Below are 24505 nucleotides of genomic sequence, written 5' to 3'. Positions count from 1 at the left end.
GGCTGGCAACATTGCCAACATCAGCAGCACTGTGCTCAACCAGGTACTGGTCTTCCTCTTTTTTTTTTTTTTTTTTTTTTTTTTTTGAGACAGAGTCTCATTCTGTCGCCCAGACTGGAGTGCAGTGGCGTGATCTCGGCTCACTGCAAGTTCTACCTCCTGGGTTCATGCCATTCTCCTGACTCAGCCTCCCAAGTAGCTGGGAGTACAGGTGCCTGCCACCACGCCCGGCTAATTTTTATATTTTTAGTAGAGACGGAGTTTCACCATGTGGGTCAGGCTGGTCTCAAACTCCTGACCTCAGGTGATCCACCCACCTCGGCCTCCCAAAGTGCTGGGATTACAGGTGTGAGCCACCACACCTGGCCTGGTCTTCCTCTAAAACCAGGTCTACACCACACGGGCTGACTCACCAGATGGAGTAAGTGAAGGTAATGGGTTGCAGGGCTATGTTTGTGTCATCTGGGAACTGGGAGTCTGGTGTCTGCAGTCACCTTCAAGCGAGAGTGGCCAGGGACACATGGCTGACATTAGGGGTTGGTAGGTTAAGGACAGGAGCATAGGGGCTGACCTGATGGGCTATGCCTGCCCCCTTGCGCCCAGTAGAATTCCGACAAGCTCTGCCCTTTGTCCAGAGATGCATAGAATCCAGACCCTCCATGAAAATGCCTTCACTTTCATTTTCAGTTTGTCAATTTCTATTCTTCTCTCTTCTACATGGCATTCTTCAAAGGCAGGTGAAGACCATTCCCCAAACCCCAGCCTTGGGGCTGTTGCTTCCCAAGGAAGCAGCCCAGCAAAGCAGCAGCACCCTTTGGGCTCCAGATTTGTCCCTACCCAGGTCTTGCTATTGATCTTAAAGCTGGTTCTTGATTTCCCTGGGCTAGAGTCTTACCGACTGTAATTTCCGGGCCCATCATTGCACAACTGTGAAAATCTAACACCTGCATTCAGTCTGTCCTTCAGCCCTCACTGGGTGGCCCTAAGCCTGACAATGCCACCTCCCAATGCTGCAGTTTGACTTTATCACCATCTTTTGGGAGCCTTCCTGCTGTGCACCTTTGGTTGGATGCTAGGGACACAGAAATGAATCAGAGCTGGTCCTTTTCCCTAGGAGCATCCAGTCTTTAATGAGATCTGGTTAAGAGTCATAAAGTGCTGAACTCTCAGGAGGTGCTGTTATTGTGTAATTGCCATTGTCATTGAAGGATGATCACCAAAAGAGCCCACTCCCCAGCACAATGACTCCATCTTCCTGGGCCACAAATGCCGCATTGGCTGATCGTAGGTTGAGCAGTAGGTTTAGGCCACGGTCCCAGCAGACCCCTGGGCCCTAGTAGGGTAGGCAAGGCCTCCCATCAGCTCTGTCAGCAGGGTTATCTCTCAATTCAGGGGGCAGCCAGAGGATCAGGAGCAGAGTGGGGAAATGGGGTCAGCCTCAGCATGGAGTTGAGCTGCAGCCTGGCTCCAGAGAGGGAGGCCCTTAGGTTTGTGGGATACCCCGGTCAGTATGGCACATTGCTCAGCATGCAGAGTGAGGACGTGATTATGTACCCCTGGGTTGCTGGCTCTTGGAGGTTAGTGGGTAGTCCTCACAACCTCAGGTCTGGCAGGGGTGGGATCTGCCTCTGGGGCCTCCAAAGTGGGTAGGAGGAGCAGGTGGCCAACTTTCTGCACCAGCAAGGAGGTGGGGTAACCCCTATGCAGCCCTGAAGCCCTGAGTAAGGTGCTCTGTGCCTGCCAACAACAGCGCGGCCCTGGTGGCTGCCACACCGAGGTCACCCAACAGCTCATCATCATCATGGTGGGCAAACAGCTGCTCAGCCACATGGAAGAGTTCGCTGTGCTGTGAGTGGTGGGGGGAGAATGGAGGACAGGGCTGGGCCTAATCAGGCCATTTGGAGGGCTTTTATAAGAGCAGAGCAGAAAACCTGTTTCCTGGGACAGAAGATACGGGCACAAGTCCTAGCCCTGCTTGTTGTGAGCTGCATGGCTTTGTGTCTCTCTGGGCCTCAGTTTCCTCATCTATACAATGGGGACAATAATACCTCTCCAAGAGAGTTGAGGGGATTATGAGGCGTTCAACAGGAAAGAGCTGGGCCGGGCGCGGTGGCTCCAGCCTGTAATCCCAGCACTTTGGGAGGCCGAGACGGGCGGATCACGAGGTCAGGAGATCGAGACCATCCTGGCTAACACGGTGAAAACCCGTCTCTACTAAAAAATACAAAAAAAAAAACTAGCCGGGCGAGGTGGCGGGCGCCTGTAGTCCCAGCTACTGGGGAGGCTGAGGCAGGAGAATGGTGTGAACCCGGGAGGCGGAGCTTGCAGTGAGCTGAGATCCAGCCACTGCACTCCAGCCTGGGCGACAGAGCAAGCAAGACTCCGTCTCAAAAAAAAAAAAAAAACAGGAAAGAGCTTTGCAAATGGAGGGTTTTCTATTACTATTTTTTTCAGGGGGCAGTGATATTCCAGAGACCAAGAATGGCTATGTGGGAAGCACAGAGTTGAGAGCACTGGACTCCTGTCTAACAGATTGGATTTGAACACTGGCTCCACCACTCACAATTTGGGGAGCCTGGGGCAAGTTCTCCAGGTGTGTTTCCTCATCAGTAAAGTGGAAATCATCATGGTGCCTGCCTCTAAGGGGTGCTGGTGATAGAAGTGGCAGTTCCTAGCACAAGGTCCTGTTATGACCATTATCTGGTTTCCCTGCCTCCTGCCCCCAGGAAGCTGAAGGCTTGGTGGCAGAAGTGGCAGCTGGCAGGGCAGAGGGACACCCAGGTCGGGCAACAGCTGCAGCCCTGGGAGGAGGAAGGACTATGAGCTCATCGAGTGCCAGGGCCTGTTTGATGAATACCCGGGTATGGAGGAGCAGTCGCTCAGCAGCGTGTGCCCTGGGTATGAGTGGGGCCCCTGGGGGCCTGGAACAGCAGGGGAGATGGCCCCGGGCCTGACACTCCCTGCCTGCCAGAGCTGCAGTTTGGTTCATCACCATCTTTGTGGGGGCATTCCTGCTGGCACCCCTGTTCGCTCTGCTCAACAACTGGGTAGAAATCAGACTGGATGCCCACAAGTTCCTGTGCGAGTACCAGCGACCAGTGGCTGGGCGCGGCAGGACGTCTGGATCTGACTGCTCCTGCTGGAGGTCATGGTACACCTTGCGGTCACCGTGAATGGGAGTGAGGCAGATGAAGGGAATACAGGGGCAGGGGGTGGGGGAGATGGAGCTCAGAGACTGGGGAAGGGGGTTCAGAAATAGGGAAATGCGGGGCTGGAGAAGGAAATCCGGATCAGAGGTTGGGAAATAGGGGACAGGAGGCTAGGATTCCGGGCCAAAGGTTCATCCTGGCTCGGGAGTAGGTCTGGATCCGAGTGGGGGTGAGTTAGGGAGTTGGGCCCTGAAGGCCCTCTGGCTCTGCAGGCTTTCGTCCCGCCTTCACCTCGGACTTCCTGCCGCATTTCCAGTACCAGTAAGAACACCACACTCAGGTGCACGGCTTTGTGAATTTCACGCCGGCGCCCGCGCCCGCTGCCTACCTGTCCTGGAGCAAACACACTCTGCAGGTGTTAGACCCTTCAGGCTGGGGAGGAGGGGCGTGGCGGGAGGGGCGGGGCCCTGCGTTTTGGTGGGCGTGGCCTTCCTTGAGGGGCGTGACGCTGAGGTGGGAGAGGCGGGGCGCTGAGCCTTGGTGGGCGGGAAGCTGAGGCGGGAGTGGCAGGGCCTGTCTAGGAAGCACGGCGGGGAGCCTTGGTGAGGGAGGCCGGCCTGGGAGGGGCGGGTGCTGAGTCGTGGTGGGCGGGGCCTGTCTGGGAGGGGCGAGTACTGAGCAGGGAGGGGCGGGGCCTGGCTGGGGTGCAGTGAGCTGAGTCTGCCCCGGACAGATGCGCGGAGCCGGCTAGGGTACTGGCTGAACGGGCAGGGCCAGATTCTAGGGAGGAGGAGGGGAGGAAATGCAGGGTTCGGAATCGAGATTCGAGAGCCTCTCCAGACCCCGCAACCCAGATACAAGGCCTTTCGCGACGCGGGGGTGAACCTCGCCCTCTTCTACTAGAAGCTGCTGCCGTGCATCTGGGCTTCATTATCGCCTTCGAGGTAGGCTTAGCCATCTGTCTTGGACAGACTTGGTTCCAAGTTCAGGCTCTGCCGCCGACCGGCTGGAAATGGGGATATATTATATAATAGGATCTACTTTATAGGGTCGTTATGAAGGTTCGGTGTCAAGCATTTGCACTGTGTCTGGCATGTTGTGCTCAATGAATTAATATCACAAATAATAATAACATTATTTCTTGGCAAGAGAAAGGAGAAAGGAGAGGAAGCACTCGCCCACCACTTTTGCTCTTTTACAAGCCCTGCCCCTGACAGGGTTCCTACTGTTAAGGGTTCGAATCATAACTCTGTGTCTTTGGGCAAATGACAACCCCTTTCTGCTTCTGTTTCTTCACTTGTGGAGTAGAAATTACCCCCAGCTCATAGAGTTGTTGTGAGGATTAAATTAATTAATATCCGGAAAACCTTCAGATTAGGGTTTGGCGCAGGGTAAGTGCTCCGTGAGTTAAGATCGCTAAGGCAATCATTCTCTCTTTTTGGCCCCCTTCTCCCCAGCATGTAGTGTTCTTCTTCCAGTGCCTCAATGCCCGGCTCGTGCCCGATGTGCCAGCCCTGGCTACCAAGATAACGCGCGAGGGCTACCTGGCCAAGCAGGCGGTGGCAGACAACCGGGAGGCGCTGCCTTCAGTGAGCAAGGCAGGCTGACCCCGGCCCCACCCACACTATAATGACCATAATGACCACACCCCTTGGCCTGCCCTCAAGCCTTAGCTCAGCCTTCTCAAGTTCCGCTCTCTCTAGCCACGCCCCATTATTTGGCCTCGCCCATTGGAGGGATTGGCTGGACTCCTGTAGTTTCCGCCTGTTCCCGCCCATCATTAAGCTCCGCCCCCGCCCCGCCCCCTTTTCTACTTTATCCGCAAACTGGGGTTGGGGGCTGTGCTCTGGAGCTCCAGCCTGCTCAGCCTGACCAAGCTGTGCTCTATGTCCGCTGTCCCCGAAGTCCAGGACGCAGGGGCGAGTGAGGCAGGGCTGCCCTTCCAGGACCTTAGGTTCCCCAGGATGCTCCTGCTACTGGGGTCCTCTGGCTTCCAGTTACGCATCTGGGCAGTGTCTCAAGGCCTGCTCAGGAGCTGGGATGAGAGGATTTGAGTTCCCTGGAGACCTCCAGACCTGCATTGCTACGCTTCCGTGTTCCTTGCCTCCTGGCCTCTGTACAATGCTGACAATAAACCTGTCTCTGCGCCCCAGCCTGCCACCTCTCCACAGCCACCTGGTCCCCACCCACACGGTGCAGTGTCTACTCACTATGTGGCAATGCTCTAGGGAGTCGAAGTGAACATGGGGGAGCAGGGGAACCCTAATCACTCTGAATTTAATGGCCATCAGTTGGCAGCTAAGGAAAATACTTTGGGGCCGGGCACAGTGGCTCACGCCTGTAATCCCAGCACTTTGGGAGGCCGAGGCGGGTGGATCACCTGAGGTCAGGAGTTCGAGACCAGCTAAACCAACATAGAGAAACCCCATTTCTACTAAAAATACAAAACTGACCAGGGGTGGTGGCGCATGCCTATAATCACAGCTACTCAGGAGGCTGAGGCAGGAGAATCGCTTGAACCCAGGAGGCGGAGTTTATGGTGAGCCGAGATAGCGCCATTGCACTCCAGCCTGGGCAACAAGAGCAAAACTCTGTCTCAAAAATAAATAAATAAATAAATAAATAAATAAATAAATAAATAAATAAATAAAATACTTTGGGGGACTAGGGCACGGGCCATGAAACCTCTGCTGTGTATTCCAAGCCCGTAGTGTATGAATAATAAGATCAATAAGAGTTTAGTTAGGTTAGCCGAGACACCCCCTATTAGACTTTTTCACACACTTTTCACCACGAGACCCTCCTAAAAGCCTGGTGAGGCAGTACCAGGCAGTGGTGAAGGACTCAGGTTGGTGGTGTGATAAGACAGACCTGGGTTTCTTTTTTTTTTAGACGGAGTCTTGCTCTGTCACCCAGGCCGGAGTGCAGTGCTGTGACCTCAACTCACTGCAGCCTCTGCCTCCCTGCATCCTGGGTTCAAGCGATTCTCCTGCCTCAGCCTTCCAAGTAGCTGGGATTACAGGTGTGCGCCACCACGCTCAGTCAATTTTTGTATTTTTAGTACAGACAGAGTTTCACCATGTTGGCCAGGCTGGTCTCAAACTCCTGACCTTGTGATCCGCTGGCCTCGGCCTCCCAAAGTGCTGGGATTACAGGCGTGAGCAACTGCACCCGGACTGTTTTTGTATTTTTAGTAGAGACAGATTTCACCACGTTGGCCAGGCTGGTCTAGAACTCCTGACCTCAGGGGATCCACCCACTTCGGCCTCCCAAAGTGCTGGGATTACAGGCGTGAGCCACCATGCCCTGCCAGACCTGGGTTTCAATACTAGTCCCGCCCCTTATTAGCTGTGTGACCCTGGACAAGTTATTTAATCTCTTGAACCTCAATGTCATCTGTAAAATAGGGACTTCATAGAACTGATGAGAGATTTCAAAGGGATAATGCTCATGACTTAACTTGTACAAGCCTCTTAAACAGTTGGCCCCCATATCCTCAGGTTCTGCATCCTTGGATTCAACCAACCATGCATGGAAAATGAAAATAAAAACAAAAAATAACAACGACAAAAATAATGCAAATAAAAAACATTACAGGATAACAACTATTTACATAGCATTTACACTGTATTAAGGTGTTATAAGTAATCTAGAATTGATTTAAACTGTACTGGAGGGCCAGGCATTGTTGGCTCATGTCTATAATCCCAGTACTTTGGGAGGCCAAGGCCGGTGAATCGCCTGAGCCTAAGAGTTTGAGACCAGGCTGGACAACCTGATGAGATCCCATTTCTACAAAAAATACAAAAATTAGTCAGGTGTGGTGGTGCACGCCAGCAGTCCCAGTTACTCAGGAGGCTTAGGTGGGAGAATTACCCAAGCCCAGGAGGTCGACGAGACCGCAAGTGAGCCCTGTAATTGCACCACTGCACTCCAGCATGGATGACAGAGTGAGACCCTCTCACTTGAGTACATTTTATTTTTTTTATTTTTTGACAATAAATACATAAAATAGACGGGATACGGTGGCTCATGTCTGTAGTTCCAGCACTTCGGGAAGTTGAGGTGGGTAGATCATTTAAGGTCAGGAGTTCAAAACCAGCCTGGCCAACATGGTGAAACCCTGTCTCGACTAGAAATAAAAAAAAAGTAGTAGGGTGTGGTGGCATGCGCCTGTAATCCCAGTTACTGGGGAGGCTGAGGCGGAAGACTTGCTTGAACCTGGGAGGCAAAGGTTGCGGTGAGCTGAGATCCCACCACTTGCACCACCATGCCTGGGTGACAGAGCAAGACTGCATCTCAAAAATAAATAAATAAATAAATAAATAAATAAATTTTACTGGAGGATGTACAAAGGTGTCAGCAAACACTACGACATTTTATATAAGAGACTTGAGCAGCCATGGATTTTGGTATGGGAGGGTTCTAGAACCAATTCCCCACAGATTCTGGGTACCAAGGAACAACTGTACTCACCTAAGTGGTAGCAGTAACAGTATCCACCTGACAGGGTCATGGTGGAGATTAAATGAGTAGATACATGTGAAGTGCTCAGGACAGTGCCTAGCACCTAGTAGGTGAACAGTAAGTTAGCCCCATGAGTATTAGTATGTGTACACATCTGCATATTAATATTAAGTGCCTGGCAATTGCTGGGAGCTCAAACAGATGGCAGGTAATATTAGGGCAAAATGCGGCTTCCCCTTCCACAGGGTTGGGAAGATTGCATGCTGGGCATACAGCATGCCCTTCTTATTGGAGGCGGTTTGACTTGGCTATTTGATTTGGTTTATTGAGGGCTCAATTGGTATAGTCTGGGAAGGCTTCATGGTGGAGGTGGCCACTGGAGATGGTGGGGCAGGTCATTCCAACCAGTGGGAAAGGATAGGCCATTTGCAAGGAGTGGCTGTACTAGATGAGGAGAGGCTGTCCAGGATGATGCCAGATGTCACATCACCAACTTTCAGGATTGATTTCTGTCTCTCAACCATAGGGATGAGTGTTCCCATTTGATAGATGCAGTCATAGGATCAGAGAAGGACATCAGGGTTCTCAGGGTCCCTAAGGAGTCCAAGGCTTGGGAGGCTCTCTGTGAAGCTCCCAGGATGCTCCCCACCTCCAAGAAGTCCCCTGAACACACCCATGTTTGGGAAGCTCCAGAAGAGTGGTGACCTGTCTCCTACGAGCAGAAGCAGTGCCTCCCCCATCTTGAGGACCTGGGTGTAGGGTCCTTTAGAGCTTCACTTGGGCATAGGACTCCCATTGTTCCAGCCCCCCTCTTGTACCCCAGACTAGCCAAACCGGTTCTGGGGAAGGGGGGCGGGGAGCAGGCACGTTGAGACAGCCGCCTGCCTCTCTCTGCAAGGTTCCCTCCTCCTTCACCTCCCCCTCCCTGCCCCACACAATACCCAGGAGCTTGCCTTGCTCGGCTCTGGGGCCATGCTGACATGCTGACATCGCCCCCTGAGGACTTGGCTGCAACCCCAGAGCCCCCAGGGTGTCCCGGAGCCCTGGACTGTGCTGGCAGCAGGACGGAGCTCCCTGGCTGAGGTAGGGCCCCACCTGGGTGCCAGCAGTCCCATTCTCTTCCCGCCAGTTTTCCCCGCTGAGTGAGCCCTTTGTGCTGCCTGCCTGGTCTCTGATCCTGGCCCTGACCCACTATGGCCTTCTGGGGCTCTGTGAACCACTTGGCCTGGTTCCCCTTTCCAGCCATGACTTCCCACTTGGCTTTATTCCTTAAAGGGCAGAGAGGCCCTGGCAGGGTCCCCTGCTCTTCTGGGCAGCAGGGCAAGGGGCACCTAGGAGGGGGCAGGGAAAAGCTAGGTACAGGAGGCCAGAAATGCTTTTTCTGACCATGGTAGTGTCCAGGGACTCTCTGGCAGCCTTGCTAAGTGGGCCCATTGCCCTCTGCAATTAGCAGCGCCCACCAAGGGTACTTTCCTCGGCCCCTGCCCATCCTTCTTGGCGCAGATATATTTATGATGAGACATGTTTCTCAGAGAGGGCATTGGGTGGTGGTGTGGTCTCTCAGGAGCCACTTTACAGATGGGAATACTAAGGCCAAGGGATGGGCTATGACTTGCCTAAAGCCACACAGCTGGTCAGTGTCAACACTGGGCCTAGAAGCTTGAGTGGGGGTTATTCTCTTTGGGCTCCAGAACGACCCTTGCCTAGTAGACACCAGATTCTCTATCCTGTGATTGTGCCTTGGGAAGGTAAGGTCTCTGCTGTCTGGGGCCAGTTCTCCTTCTGAGGTTTTTTTTTTTTTTTTTTTTTTTCTAACAGAGATGAGCTACACACAGTATGAACACAGCTTGTCCCTCTTAGCTCCCCAGCATGGAGATTGGGTAGGCCAAACCCCTGGAGGGCCACAGGGCTGGCATCCCAGCTAGATGGGTCATTCTTATTACCCCTTGTCCTGAGCATAGGTGGAGGCTGACATGCTCCTGACTTCCCCACTAGGGACCTGCCTCCAGCTTCATCTCCCCAGGAAGCCTTCTATGTCCCCTCCCCACATTCACCTAGCCTTCTCCTCTGCGGTCTTAACTGGGGGTACTCCTGCTGCAAAGCCTCAATGTTTTGCTGACTTATCCCTGCAAACGATGGGAGAGAGGGTCCCTCCCTGCCCTCCAGGGGCTTCCAGAACCCAAGTGCTAGAATCTCCCAGCATACAGGGGGGCAGGGGGCATGTGTACATGCTTTCCTGCACATGCTTTCCTGCACATGTGTGCCCCCAGAAGCAAGCAGGACTTCTGTGTTGAGGGCTCCTGATTCCTGCAGAGAAAGAGACCTGTCTGCGGGCAGGGGCCTCCTTCCACACACTCCAACAATGTAATGTGTGTCTCAGCCTCGCTCCTTCATCTTCCCCATCTGTGTGAAGGCCTGAGCTGCATTCTGTCTAGAGAAAGACTGATGATAGTAAAAATACTATCCTGTTTGTCAGATAAGGAGACAGTTCAGGGAGACTTGCTCAGATGGGCACTCTTCAGGCTAGAGGGACAGAGGCTGACGGTACAAGCCAGAGTGGCCACTGTAGAGACGGTCCCTTTGGAGCAGCCAGTCCTCTTCTTCCCACCCTCCCAGGCAGCGGGGTGAAGGGAGCGGGAGGAAGCAGTTGAGCAGCTGTGCAGAGACACTGGGGCCTGCCATAGACCCAGCCATCTTTCACTGGGTCCTCTTCTCCCTCCCTGTCTCCAACAGTGACTGACACTGTCACTGCTCAGGCCAAGGCTTTCTCTCAAAGTGCACTAGGTATTTCAGCCGTGGAGCAGTTACCTACTACCTCCTCCAGGAAGTCCTCCTGGAATACCCAGGTTGAGTTGAGCCCAGCACCCTCCTCTGATGGTTCCTTTGGCTTGGCTCTTGCCAACCTGGATTGCAACTGTTTTCATTTTTGGCTCTCCCACTAGACTGGCAGCCCATGGGCATGAAATGTTTGTCCATCTGTCTCCCTGGGTTTTTTGGGCTTCATCTGTGTCTCTGAGGATCTGGTTGGCCTAAAATTGTCACTGTCTCTGTCTCCATCTCTGGTCCCTGAATGTCTCAGCATCTGTGGTTTTTCTGTTTTTGAATGTCTTGGGGTCTTGGTTTCTGAGTTACTGGCTAAGTGGTCTCTGTTTCTCTAGGTCTCTCTCAGTCTTCATCTCCTGGCTTTCCTGGTCCTACCAGGCTGGGCACTGCCCCTTTGGCCTGAGGGGGCCTCTGGGGGGTCCTGGCTGCCCGGCCTGCCCACAGCGAGGCCAGGCTAGGGTAGGCCCCCGCCCAGCCCGCTGCCTGCTCCCTCCCTCCCTCCCTGCTTGCCTCACCACAGGGTTTGATGAATCAAACTCTTTGTCTGGGTGGGATCTCCCCCAGCCAGCTGGGCAGAGAGAGGGCTTCCCCTGCCAGAACAGCCAAACAGCATCAGCAGCGGGCCTGGGCCCGGAGAGGTGAGGGGCTGCAGGAGGGAGGCTGGCAGAAGTCCACAGGGCAAGAGCTGCCAGGGCTTGAGACTCTCAGATCATCAGGTCTGCCCCGATCGAAGGGCTGGCTCCCCGGGGATAACTTCCTGCCCAGAAAGGACCCATCCAGCCTGGCCTACCCAGGGGCTGGAAGCTGGGGTGGGGAACAGCCCTTCTTTCACTCCAAACCGGGGGGGTTGGGGCACCTCCCTGAACTTCAGGAGGCCCCCTGCCTGATCTGGGTGATGGCCCGCCTGCCAGTCCATGACCCTCCCAGCCAACTTGGCATGGGTGTGGGCACCACTCAGCGCTGAAGGCCGCGACTCTGGGCAAGGGTGGGGGGATGGGGGAAGAGATATCAAAGCAAGGACCTGTGGGCTGGTGTGTGTCTGCATCCTGGGGTGTGCGCGTGAGGGGAGCGGGAGGATGAGAAATCTTGGGTGCCTGTGTAAATATCGGATGGGTCAGTGTGTTTGTGAGGAATTGTTTGTTAATGTATATGGTTGTGTAAAAATGTGTGTGTCTGTGACTGTGTGAGCCTGAGTTTGAAATGTCTGTATCTATGAAAGTGCACATGTCATTCTATACTTGGGAGAAAATGTAGTGTGGATGTATATGCTGGGACATGGATTTGTGTGATGATGTATGTAGTTGCATGTCTGGTGACATGTCGGCGTGTGTTAGAGAAGGTACAAGGTGGTTAAAATCACCGATTTGAAAGCTAGAATGGCCAGGTTAGAATCCTGGCTCCACTATTTACCAAATAACCTCTCTGTGCCTCACTTTTCTCACCTATAAAATGGGGATAATAAGGGCATCAACTCACAGGGTTGTTGTGAGGATTAAATGAGATAGTATGTGTAAAGTACTCAGTCTATCATTCAGGCAATGCCAAGCAAGTATCAGCTATTTCTATATAATCAGACATGTGAGTGCGTTTGTGGAGATGTGTGCACATAAGTGTACACAGGGGTTTGTCCCGGCCTCCAGGGGTGGTGGCTTACTGGCCAGCCCTGCTGTCCTCTGTCTAGATCTGATATCTTCTCTTTTGCAGGGCCAGGTGGTGGCAGAGCAAAAGAGGAATGGACTGTGGGCCACCTGCTACCCTCCAGCCCCACCTTACTGGGCCACCTGGCACTGCCCACTGCCCTGTAGCAGTGTGCCAGCAGGAGAGTCTGTCCTTTGCAGAGCTGCCCACCCTGAAGCCCCCGAGCCCAGTGTGTCTGGACCTTTTCCCTGTTGCCCCCGAGGAGCTTCGGGCTCCTGGCAGCCGCTGGTCCCTGGGGACCCCTGCCCCTCTCCAAGGGTTGCTATGGCCATCATCCCCAGGAAGCTCAGATACAGAGATAACCAGCGGGGGGATGCGGCCCAGCAGGGCTGGCAGCTGGCCACACTGTCCTGGTGCCCAGCCCCCAGCTCTGGAGGGACCCTGGAGTCCCCAGCACACACAGCCACAGCGCCGGGCCAGCCACGGCTCAGAAAAGAAGTCTGCCTGTGAGTGACCCTTGGGGAGGCAGGTGTGGGTGCCACAGTGGGGGGGATAGGGGAGGGGCTGGGCAGTTCCTTAACCTTTATGTCCCAAGGTTCCCCCAAAAGTCAGGACAAGTGGTAGATTAGTGATAAGGAAACTAGCAGGACTCAGGGAAGGCAAGTGACTTGTCCAAGGTTATGCAGTGAGTGAGTCACCATTGCCTGGTCCCTCTGCCTATTGCAGTCAGGCCCTGTGCTGTCCTTACCCCTCTTGTGGACCCTAGGGCTCTAGGGACCAGACGCTAGCAGAAACACAGGCCCTCCCTTTGGGCATGGCGCCTGAACCTCCCCAGGTGCTCAGGGCCAGGCTGGGAGAGGCCCCAGCTCGTGCTCTCACACCTTGCCCCCCAACCCTAGGGCGCAAGATGCGGGTGTACCAGCGTGAAGAGGTCCCCGGCTGCCCCGAGGCCCACGCTGTCTTCCTAGAGCCTGGCCAGGTAGTGCAAGAGCAGGCCCAGAGCACAGACGAGCCCAGGCCGCTGGAGCTGGCTGGATCCACCCGAGTGAGTCTCGAGGGTCCTGAGCGGAGGCGCTTCTCGGCTTCGGAGCTGATGACCCGGCTGCACTCTTCTCTGCGCCTGGGGCGGAATTCAGCAGCCCGGGCACCCATCTCTGGGTCAGGCACCGGAGCAGCCCGGGAAGGTACCACCTCCTCCCATGGGCCCTGAAGGCAGCTAGATGCCGGGTGGGGGTGGGGGATGCCCACTCACTGGCTGCCTGAGGCCGTCAGGGTGCCCGGGCCGGGGCCCAGGCCCCACGCCCACTCTCTGGACCCCCCACCCTCAGTTCTTGCCCTCTCCAGGGAAAGCATCGTCTCGAAGTGTAGAGACGGGACCGGGTGTCGGGACCGGGTGTAGGGACCGGGTGTCGCGGCCAGCCCCTGGTGACTCACGAGAGGGCCATGGCGATTGGTCCGAGCCCAGGTACCACCTCCCGTTTGAGCTTGGGTCTGAGACAGGGTGCAGGCGAAGAAGGGCCGTGACGCTCTCTCTTTCCTAGGCTAGACACGCAGGAAGAGCCGCCTTTGGGGTCCAGGAGCACCAATGAGCGGCGCCAGTCTCGATTCCTCCTTAACTGTACGTGGGAGGGGATCCCTGGGAGGAGGTAACGGAGGAAGGGGCTGCGGTATGGAAATGCAGAAAAGGGGGTTTAGAGAGTTGAGAGGTAGGGATCGAGTGAGAAACCGAGAATGGAACTATCGGTATCTAGCACGCAGTAGGTGCTCAATTTGTTTATGGAATGAATGAATGAATGAATGAATTCACTATGTCCAGATATCCGAACCGCAGCAAAGGTTAAGTGACGCGGGCTCTTGAGGGAACCCACGGTCTTGCCCGCCTATCTTTCCTCAGCCGTCCTCTATCAGGAATACAGCGACGTGGCCAGCGCCCGCGAACTGCGGCGGCAGCAGCGCGAGGAGGAGGGCCCGGGGGACGAGGCCGAGGGCGCAGAGGAGGGGCCGGGGCCGCCGCGCGCCAACCTCTCCCCCAGCAGTTCTTTCCGGGCGCAACGCTCGGCGCGAGGCTCCACCTTCTCGCTGTGGCAGGATATCCCCGACGTACGCGGCAGCGGCGTCCTGGCCACGCTGAGCCTGCGGGTCTGCAAGCTGCAGGAGGTGGGCGCGCGCGGGGACCTGGCGGGGCGGGGGCGGGGGCGGGGGCGGGGGCGGGCCGGGGAGTACGCGGTCCGGGGACTTAGCGGGAACCGGACCATAGAGGGAGGGGGACACACAAACCGGGGTGCTGGCGCGACTGTCAGCGCCGGAAGGTTGGCTCTAGGACCTGACTACACGAGGCCGTCTGGAAGCGAGGACAGCAAGCCGCGGAGTGGGAGTCTAGGGGAGCCAGGCTTGGCTGCGGGCAGAGGGCGGAGCCAGCGGGACGAAGCCTAGGATAGGACAGGGCCGGATGAGGGGCGGAGCCATTGGGAGTGCAAACGCCTGGTGGGCCCGGAACAAGGCGGGGACAGAATCAGGGGCGGGACCTGGGGGGGTGGGCGGGACCTGGGGGGTGGGCGGGACCTGGGGGGTGGGCGGGACCTGGGGGGTGGGCGGGACCTGGGGGGTGGGCGGGACCTGGGGGGTGGGCGGGACCTGGGGGGTGGGCGGGACCTGGGGGGTGGGCGGGACCTGGGGGGTGGGCGGGACCTGGGGGGTGGGCGGGACCCGGGGGGTGGGCGGGACCTGGGGGGTGGGCGGGACCTGGGGGGTGGGCGGGCTCGGGGAAGAACGCGTCGGGACTGGGCTAAGAGGAGGGGCGGGATCTAGGGCCAGCGGGGTTTGCACAATTGCTCTTGGCGGGAGGTGGGTCGCCGGGCTCGCCTGGCGCCAGATTAGGAGTGGGGCTGGAGAAGGGGCGAGGACGAGAGGTGTGGCGGCCTAGGGTCCGGGGATGCGAGGCCAGGGCCTCCGAGGTGAATCGGCCCGGCCCTTTCGACCCCGTGTGCGCCCTCCCTCAGGCCAAGTTTGAGCTGATCACGTCCGAGGCCTCCTACATCCACAGCCTGTCGGTGGCTGTGGGCCACTTCTTAGGCTCTGCCGAGCTGAGCGAGTGTCTGGGGGCGCAGGACAAGCAGTGGCTGTTTTCCAAACTGCCCGAGGTCAAGAGCACCAGCGAGAGGTGAAGAAGTGCTCTGGCCTGGCCCAGGGTGGGGACCGAGCCTGTGGTTGACTGGCTTCCAGATCTGGGATCTCCATCCTGGCTCTGACTCCTCAGGTTCCTGCAGGACCTGGAGCAGCGGCTGGAGGCAGATGTGCTGCGCTTCAGCGTGTGCGACGTGGTGTTGGACCACTGCCCGGCCTTCCGCAGAGTCTACCTGCCCTATGTCACCAACCAGGCCTACCAGGAGCGCACCTACCAGCGCCTGCTGTAGGGCTGGGGGCTCTGAAAGGGGCGGGGGCGTGGAGGGAGTCTCAGGCAGGTGTAGGCACTGAGGACTGGGTGATGCAAGGTGACTCTGGGAGGGGAGGGGTCCCTGAAAGGGTCTCTGTGACCAGGATAAGGTGAGATGCAACCCCAAGGGGCAGTAAGGATGTGCTGAGAAGGTCCCTAAGGGCCCCGTGGATGGCCAGGGTTGTGGATCCCAGGAGTTCAGGCCTACCTGTGATTCCAGAGCCCTTCCCATTTTCCAGCCTGGAGAACCCCAGGTTCCCTGGCATCCTGGCTCGCCTGGAGGAGTCTCCCGTGTGCCAGCGTCTGCCCCTTACCTCCTTCCTCATCCTGCCCTTCCAGAGGATCACCCGCCTCAAGATGTTGGTGGAGGTACCTCGAGGGGACAGGCTGCAGTGAGGGCTGGGTGGGCGGGCCGGGTCTCAGGGGAGTATGAGGCCTGCCTCATTGTGCTGATCCCACCTTCCAGAACATCCTGAAGCGGACAGCACAGGGCTCTGAAGACGAAGATATGGCCACCAAGGCCTTCAATGCGCTCAAGGAGGTGAGCTGGGCAGGGCAGGGGCTGCTTGGCTCCTGGGGACCCCCTGGACCCCCAGCATGTCTCTAAAACAGCCCCCAGCTGTCAGAGTCTCTGGTCCCCAGGCAAGTGTCTGAGGCTGGGCTCTGGGAGCCAGGGCTGAGGGGCTGCAGGTGACCTCCCCACGGCTCCCCCAGCTGGTGCAGGAGTGCAATGCTAGCGTGCAGTCCATGAAGAGGACAGAGGAACTCATCCACCTGAGCAAGAAGATCCACTTTGAGGGCAAGGTGTGTGTCTGCCGCCAGCGGGATGGGCACTCCAAGGGGCAGCTCTTGTTTCTTCCTTGCCCTAGGGGCTTCAGGCCAGTTCATTGCTGCCCACACTCTCCCCTCTGCTATTCTGTGCTCTCTGCCTGGTACCCCTGGGCCTGACCCATCCTTCTCCATCCCTCCAGATTTTCCCGCTGATCTCTCAGGCCCGCTGGCTGGTTCGGCATGGGGAGTTGGTAGAGCTGGCACCACTGCCTGCAGCACCCCCTGCCAAGCTGAAGCTGTCCAGCAAAGCAGTCTACCTCCACCTCTTCAATGACTGCTTGCTGCTCTCTCGGCGGAAGGAGTAAGTTGGGGGAGTCAGGGCTGGGTAGGTAAACTGGAGCCAGGCTCTCTTCCTCCCTACCACTGGACTTATGACCAGTCCATCCCTGGGCCTGGGAGCCCCTGCCTGTGCCAGGTTGTGCTGCCAGGGCACCTTGAGACTTGGAGGCTCCTGAAGCAAAGGCAGAGATGTGAGACAAGTCCATGTTCCAGAAGGGAGAATCAAGGGCTAGACTGTATGTCAAGGCTTTGGAGCTGCTGTGAGCTTCAGCCAGTTAGAGCAGAGACTAAGAGCATGACCCTGGAGTCTCAACTCTGCCCTGAGTCACAGCTATGCCAGAAGCCAACTTTTACTCAGTACCTACTCTGTGCAAGGCATGCTATGTGGACTATTCCCTTTAATCCTCCAAATCCCTCCCTGGGAAATAGGCTTCTCTGTTACTCTCAGATCATGGAGCTAGTAGGTGGGGGAGCCAGGAGGATGCCCGCTCTGTCTGATGGCAGCACCATGCCTCACTCACAGTGAACACTCCCTCAGTATTAACTGTGATTATTATAAGTGAGGAGTGAGGTAGAAGACTGCCTGGATAAAGTGAATGGGATAAAGGATGGACTTGTGGGATGGTGGCTCACACCTGTAATCCCAGCACTTTGGGAGGCCAAGGTAGGAGAATCACTTGAGTCCAGGAGTTCAAGACTAGCCTGGGCAACATAGTGAGACCCCATCTCTTAAAAAAAAATGGATATGTTATGCTATAAGAATTCATTCCTGATTTGTTTGTTCATTTAGTAAACAGTCACTGAATCTCTGTTCTGTAGCAGGCCGGTGCTAGGGACATAAATATGAATGAGACTTGTTCTGTGCTCACAGGAGCTCTCAGACCAGTGAAAATACATCCTGATAACCATATCATCAGGGTTTTGATGGAAGGGTGTACTGCGGTAGTTCCTGGTGTGGAGTGAGAATCAGTAAAGCTTCATAGAGGATGGGACATTTGAGCTGGGTTTTGAAAGATGAGTAGGAGTTTTCCAGGTAGAAAGGTAGTTTGAATGGAGGCATACAGCAGAGTCATGGTAGTGTAGATGAGCGGAATGTGTGTTTGGGGAATGATGAAGCCTAATGTGGCTGGATTTGTAAAGGAGAAGGGCAGCAGAGGGAGGTTGGGATGTTGAAGGTCATGGTAGAGAGGTTGGATTTTTTCTGAGGCAGCAGGGAGCATGGAGAGTTAAGCAGAGGGATGATATTTTGCTCTTGGCCAATTTGGAGGATGAACTGGAAGGGAAGAGGCAGAGGGTCTTGCAGTTGCTCAGGAGAGGGTAGATGCTCCAGAAGTGGCAGGGTGCTTTAGGATAAGTGGATTCAAGGGACATTAAGGAGGAAAGACAGGACATAGCTACCAGGTGGGTGTAGGGGGGATGGAAAGGGAAGAGGTGAGCATGACGTCTGAGTTTCCTTTTGGGCAAACTGGTGGTATCTTTCACTGGAATGGAGAACAGTAAAGAGGATCTGGCTTGGAGTGAGAGAAGCTGAGTTTTTTTTTTTTTTTTTTTTTTTTTGATGCCGAGTTTTGTTGAATGAGTTGACATCCATGGAACCCCCTCCACCCATCCTGCCTACAAGTACTTACTGATCCCAAATTGTGAGTCAGGCAGTATCAGACACTGAGATACAGTGGCAAAGAGATGAGGCTCAGCCTGCATGGGGCTTACATACTGGAAGAGAGACGCTCCGCAGGCCAGCTGTCCAGTGGGCTCTTCGGAACAGACGCTTGGGAGAGAGGTTCAGAGAGAGGTTGTGAATCGCTTGAACCTGGGAGGCGGAGGTTGCAGTGAGCCAAGATCATGCCACTGCACTCCAGCCTAGGCGACAGAGCGAGGCTCTGTCTTAAAAGAAAACAAAACAAAAAACCAAATAACAAACAAAACAAAACAAAACAAAAAAAAAAAAAAGAGAGAGAGAGAGAAAGGTTGAAAGCGTGTTTGGGACTCAGGGACTGGTCTCCATCACCTCCAGCCTCCACCAGCAAGCCAGCCGGGAAGAAGCTCTTGGTTCCTTGTGGGGACTTTGCCAGCTGCTAGGAAAGCAGCGCCCTGTCGAGACGCAGGAACCTGTGAGAACGCCAGCAGGGCAGGCAACCCGTTCTCCCCGCTTCCAGTCAGAACCCACCTGATCCCGAGGCTGGGTGCCTGGAGCCAGGGCCCAGGCCAGGCTGACCTCCCCTCTCCCGGTCCTCCAGGCTAGGGAAGTTTGCCGTCTTCGTCCATGCCAAGATGGCTGAGCTGCAGGTGCGGGACCTGAGCCTGAAGCTGCAGGGCATCCCTGGCCACGTGTTCCTCCTCCAGCTCCTCCATGGGCAGCACATGAAGCACCAGTTCCTGCTGAGGGCCCGGACGGAGTGAGTGGGCCTGGCTATGGGCAGAGAGGAGGGCTCTTCCTCCCCATGACGGGCACCCCTGGGACATCCTGGCCTTGTTCCTCCCCAAGTGCTCATCTCTTCCCTGGCCAGTTCTCCTCCGGGCAACCCATGGCAGCAGCATGGCGGGGCCGTGGGGGGGCGGGGCAGGACGGAGTAGTGGGGGGGGGGCTGGCGGGTTGGGGGGGGGGAGGGGGTTTTCTGCGGGACCCTGGGGGGGGGGGACTGGCGTCCAGGTCGGCTTCTGGGGGGGGGGGCTGTGGGAGGACGGAGAGGGGGGGGCGTGGAGGGCTGGAGGCCAGAGCAGGAGTGCCTGCCCCACAGGTGGTGTTGGGGGGCTGCCACCTCCTCCTCAGCCTCTGGGCATCTCTTGGATGTAAACCTCCACACCCTGCTATCTCTGGCTTCAGGACTGTGGCATTAGGCAGGATGGGGGTAGGGCTGGCATCCAGGGGTTCTGGGCCTGTTATGCTCAGAGCTGGGTGGGGCACAGGCTTGGGAACAGTGTTGTGGGGTGGGCCTAGGGTGGGGCAGACATGACTTGGGTCCTGGGCCTGGACATCGTGTCTGGCTCCCCCAGCCTTGGTTTCAGCACCCTGCCCTGGGCAACTGCACTTTGCATGTTGTGGCAATTGAGCCTCCCCCTTCCTTAGAAGTGAGAAGCAGCGATGGATCTCAGCCTTGTGCCCCTCCAGCCCCCAGGAGGACAAGGAGGTCATCAGTGAGGGGGAAGGTAACTCATCCCTGCTGCTTACATCCCTGGGCCGGACCCTCGCCCGCCCTCCTCCCCTCCCATCCTGGGTGCTGTGTTGCCGACAGGGCTATGGGGAGAGAGATCAACTTCTGGGGCAGTCAGGGGTAGCTCTGAGGAACCTTGAAGGCTGGGCAGAACTTACATAGCACAGGTGGACTCTGTGTCCACAGGCAGCATCCTGGAGATCACAAAGCCTTCATAGCCTCCCATTTCGCCCCTGTTTTACAAGTTAGAAGAGAGGTTCAGAGATAAACGGACTTGTGTAAGTTCACCCAGCCAGTAAGTAGCAGGGCTGAGACCAGAGCCCGGGTCTGTCTCCATCTTTGCGTCAGTTGCAAACAGGACAAGAAGCAGCCGGAGTCAGGGTATGAGGGGTGGTGGGGGTAGTGGTGGCAGCTGAGGGATCTGCTCAGTTGGAATAAAGGTTTCTCCTTTGGGTGTGGCTGGTAAGCCAGGGTACGACCTAATCATAGAGAGCCTCCCTATAGTGGCCCTAGGAAGCTATTGAAGGTTTGTTTAGGTTTTATTGAGACAGGGTCTTGCTCTGTTGCCCAGGCTGGAGTTCGGTGGTGCGATAATGGATCACTATAGTCTCAACTCCTGGGCTCAAGTGATCCTCCTGCCTCAGCCTTTTGAGTAGTTGGGACCACAGGTATGCACTACCACACCTGGATACCACACCTTTATTTTTATTTTTTGTAGAGACAGGATCTTGCTATGCTGCCCAGGCTGGCCTCAAACTCCTGGACTCAAGTAATCCTTTCCCTTCAGCCTCCCAAAGTTCTGGGATTACAGTGTGAGCCATCGTGCCTGGCTTATTGGAGGCCTTCTTTTTTTTTTTTTTTTTTTGGAGACACAGCTTTACTCTGTACCCCAGGCTGGAGTGCAGTGGCGCAATCTCTGCTCATTGCAACCTCCACCTCCCGGGTTCAAACGGTTCTTATGCCTTAGCCTCCTGAGTAGCTGGGATTACAGGCACTTGCCACCACGCCTGGCTGTGTTTTTTTGAGACAGTCTCACCCTGTCGTCCAGGCTGGAGTGCAATGGCACAATCTCAGCTCACTGCAACCTCTATCTCCCAGGTTCGAACAATTCTCCTGCCTCAGCCTCCCAAGTAGCTGGGATTACAGGCGCCCACCACTACGCCTAGCTAATTTTTGTATTTTTAGTAAAGGCAGGGTTTTGCCATGTTGACCATGGCTGGTCTTGAATTCCTGGCCTCAAGTGATTCACCTGCCTCAGCCTCCCAAAGTGCTGGGATTACAGGTGTGAGCCATTGCGCCCAGCCTTATTGGAGGCTTTTGAGCAGAGGAGTTAGGGCTGAGCTTTAGGTAGTAAAGGGAAAGAAAGGGCACTCATGCCCACTGAGCGCCTGCCATAGGCTAGGCCCAGGGCTAGGGGCTTTGTATTTGCATTAAATCTAATTTAATCCTCATGGCAACCCTACCAGGTAGACATTTTTCATATCTGAGAAAACTGAGGCTCAGAAGGTGAAGTAAATTGGTCACACAGCCAGTAAGTGGCAGAACTGGGATTCAAGCCAGGTCTGGCCCCCCAGTCTGGGGCTTTGGATGCTACCAGCCCACCTGGTCTAATGAAAAGAGCTGAGGACCAGGAAGGGGGTAGACGCTCTGGCTTGAGCTAGGAGTCCCACCTGGCTGGGGTAAGCTCCCAGGTGGTCAGGGGAGGTCCCTGGGAATTAACATTTGACCCCTGAAGGATGAGGAGAGGTTGTCATGAAACGATCTGGGGAAGAGTATCTGGCAGAAGGAAGAGCCGGTGCGAAGGACCTGGGGAAGGAGGGAGTTTAGAGTGAGGAACAGCAGGGAGGCTGGTGTGACTGGAGCTTTGTGAGCGAGTAGGGAGGGAAAGTGGAGGGGAGAAGATGAGGCTAGCAGGGGGTGATGCCAGACCATGAAGGGCCTTGTAGGGCCTAGGGAGGAGTTTGGATTTTATTCTAAGAGGATTGGGAAGCCCTGGAGGGCTTTAAACAGGGGAGTGATGCAGCTTGAATCCCAGTTGGGAAGGATGGGCCAAAGGGAGCACCACAGCGATGTTAGGGGCATATTGCAGGGCCGTTACTGTTTTGTGTGAGCTGTCTGGGGGCAGTTGGACGTTGGAGTCTGAAAGACAAAAGCAACGTATTGACTTGAGCTGGGGAGGGGACAACCCTTGGTATAGAGGCAGAAACCGAAGCTGGGAGGGAATGGATTCATCCCGCACTTGTATTTAGGGTAGCAGACTAGATAGGCCAGGGTGGGCAGAGGGTACGCCTGCTTAGATGTGGGCCTGTGGCATGGGAGTGGCAGAGGAATAGAAGCCTCAATGGCCACCTTCCCACCCCCTTGCTTCCTCCTACTGCCCCTCCCTGCCCTACCCATGCTCCTTCCCCTGTCATCCTACCCTTGGGACTCCCTGAGCCTCCCTTGGGCTGTCAGATCGCCCCCAGGTTCAGTGTGTTAGGACATACAAGGCACTGCAGCCAGATGAGCTGACCTTGGAGAAGACTGACATCCTGGCAGTGAGGACCTGGACCAGTGACGGTGAGGGGGCCTCCTGGGAAAGTCTCCCTGATGGGGCTCAGGTGGGCAGGAGGTGGCTAGATGACTAAGATATCACAGAGAAAGGCTCTGCAAGTGTTGATCTGCCACAGCATGTGGGAATCAGGTTAGACGAGAAGAGGAACTTCCTGCTTGTAACGATATAGGATTGAGAGTGATGGGGGAGAGTGGGAAATACCCTTTCAGAGGATGTCAGGAAACAGGTCAGAAGTTCATCTACAAGACAGCTCGAGACAGGGTCCTTCCTGGAGCTGAGAGATGCTGAGATGATGTCACCTTGGCTCCAAGGGTGCAAACAAAGCTTGCATCAGGGCTGAGGTGTTCCCTTCCAGGCCTGGCCCTGGTGCCCCTTTGATGCTGTTGTTCTTGGCCTGTGTATCCCTAGGCTGGCTGGAAGGGGTCCGCCTGGCAGATGGTGAGAAGGGGTGGGTGCCCCAGGCCTACGTGGAAGAGATCAGCAGCCTCAGCGCCCGCCTCCGAAACCTCCGGGAGAATAAGCGAGTCACGAGTGCCACCAGCAAACTGGGGGAGGCCCCTGTGTGAGGGGCAGCCATGGCCTGGGACAGCACCTCCATGCCTGGTTCCCGGATGGTTCTGGAGGGGCCTGCAGTGTCTCCATGCCCCAAGCTGCTCCTGCTGGCACTTCACTTCTGTGGCCTTGGCATTGAGGGCACAGGGTGGGCACAGGAATGGGGGCGCCTCCAGAGGGTATCTCTGTCCTCCTGCTCCTCAGTGTCCACACTTCAAGGCCAACGGCAGTTTCTTCCTCTGACATGGGGACCATAACAGGTGATCACTGATACCTGGCAAGGACTGGGGCCCTCTACTTTCTGTGCCCTCAATCCTGCCTGACTCTTGGTCCTTCTGGCAGGGACCTGGCTGGGGAATGTTCTGGTGCTGGTGGTGCTGGGACCTAAATATATATTTAGATATATCTGGCGTCTTGTCTACCACCTCCCCTGGCCAGAGCCTGAGTCGGTGCCTGATTGCTGTGTCTTGTCTGTAAATAAACTCCTATCATGCCTTTGCTTGGAGTCTGTGATCCATCTGATGCTGCCCCACCCCCGCAGTCCTGTTTTCCCAGCTAAAGACCAGGAGAGTCTCTGGCTGGCTCCCAACTGGGGCTTTGCATTTCTCTAGAGTTCACCTCTGAGCTGTAAGAGGGTGACCGGGGGCAGGGGGACGATTGTGTATCAGCTAGGCTGCTTTCGGCTGCAAGTAACAAAATGTCAGATACAAATAGGCTTAAACATTAAAGAGATTTGATTAGTTCTTTATTTGTTTCCTGTGGCTTCTATAACAGAATTACTACAAACTGAGTGACTTAAAGCAACAATATTTTCTTCTGTCACAGTTCTGGAGGCTGAGTCCAAAATTAGCAGCACTGGGCCTGCACCCGGGGCTGTGCTCCCTCCTGGGCTCTCAGGGAGAGCGGTTCCTCACCTCTTCCCGCTGCTGGTGGCTGCAGCGTTCCTTGACTTGCAACCGTATCACTCTGATCTCTGCCTCTGTGGTCACATTGGCTTCTCTGTGTGTCTATACCAAATTTCCCTCTGCCTCCCTCTGATAAACAAGTGATTGCATTTTCAGGCCCACCCAGATAATCTTCCCATCTCATAATCCTTAATTTAAATCACATCTTCAAAAACCCTCTGCCCACTGTGCCCCGCCCTCCTCCACTTTTTTGTCATATGAGGTAACATTCACAAGTTCGAAGGACTAGGGCATGGATATCTTTTGGGGGCCATTTTTCAGCCCAACCTGGAGTGTAGTGGTGCAATCTTGGCTCACTGCAACCTCCGCCTCCTGGTTCAAGTGATTCTTCTGCCTCAGCCACCTGAGTAGCTGGAATTACAGGTGTCTACCACCATGCCCGGCTAATTTTTATATTTTTAGTAGATATGGGGTTTCACCATGTTGGCTAGGGTGGTCTTGAACTCCTGGCCTCAAGTGATCCTCCTGTCTTGGCCTCCCAAAGTTCTGGGATTACAGGCATGAACCACCATGCCCAGCCCCTCCCACAGTTCTTATCACTGAGAAGTATAGAGCCAATGCAGGCTTCAGGCAAGGCTTGATCCAGTGACTCAGTGATGTCACTGAGGACCCAGATCTTTCCATTTTTCTACTCTGCTGTCCTTGGTGTTGGCTTTATCCTA

At 55.6% G+C, this 24505-nt stretch overlaps 1 protein-coding gene across 4 annotated transcripts; it reads left to right on the top strand.

The window, feature by feature from the left end:
• Window positions 1-3931: 3931 nt before the first annotated feature.
• ARHGEF19 (Rho guanine nucleotide exchange factor 19) lies at window positions 3932-23624 on the top strand. Of its 4 annotated transcripts, none has more exons than XM_030913672.1 (16): window positions 3932-4093; window positions 12144-12583; window positions 12977-13261; window positions 13422-13542; window positions 13619-13695; window positions 13972-14234; window positions 15077-15237; window positions 15334-15486; window positions 15750-15879; window positions 15977-16051; window positions 16225-16314; window positions 16482-16642; window positions 18858-19016; window positions 19688-19767; window positions 22227-22331; window positions 22735-23624. In XM_030913672.1, the coding sequence occupies exons 2-16, from the start codon at window positions 12172-12174 to the stop codon at window positions 22890-22892; spliced, it is 2430 nt and encodes an 809-aa protein (XP_030769532.1). In that variant the 5' UTR covers window positions 3932-4093; window positions 12144-12171; the 3' UTR covers window positions 22893-23624. The 4 variants fall into 4 exon arrangements, with proteins under 4 accessions (XP_030769532.1, XP_030769535.1, XP_030769533.1 ...); XM_030913673.1 differs by lacking the exon at window positions 3932-4093 and adding an exon at window positions 8530-8699; XM_030913674.1 differs by lacking the exon at window positions 3932-4093 and adding an exon at window positions 10976-11077.
• Window positions 23625-24505: the final 881 nt, after the last annotated feature.

Source organism: Rhinopithecus roxellana, chromosome 12, assembly GCF_007565055.1.
Source record: "Rhinopithecus roxellana isolate Shanxi Qingling chromosome 12, ASM756505v1, whole genome shotgun sequence".
Classification (NCBI taxonomy): Eukaryota; Metazoa; Chordata; class Mammalia; order Primates; family Cercopithecidae; genus Rhinopithecus; species Rhinopithecus roxellana.
The sequence above is the reverse complement of the archived record's forward strand: the minus strand, read 5'-3'. Positions and strand labels throughout refer to the sequence as shown.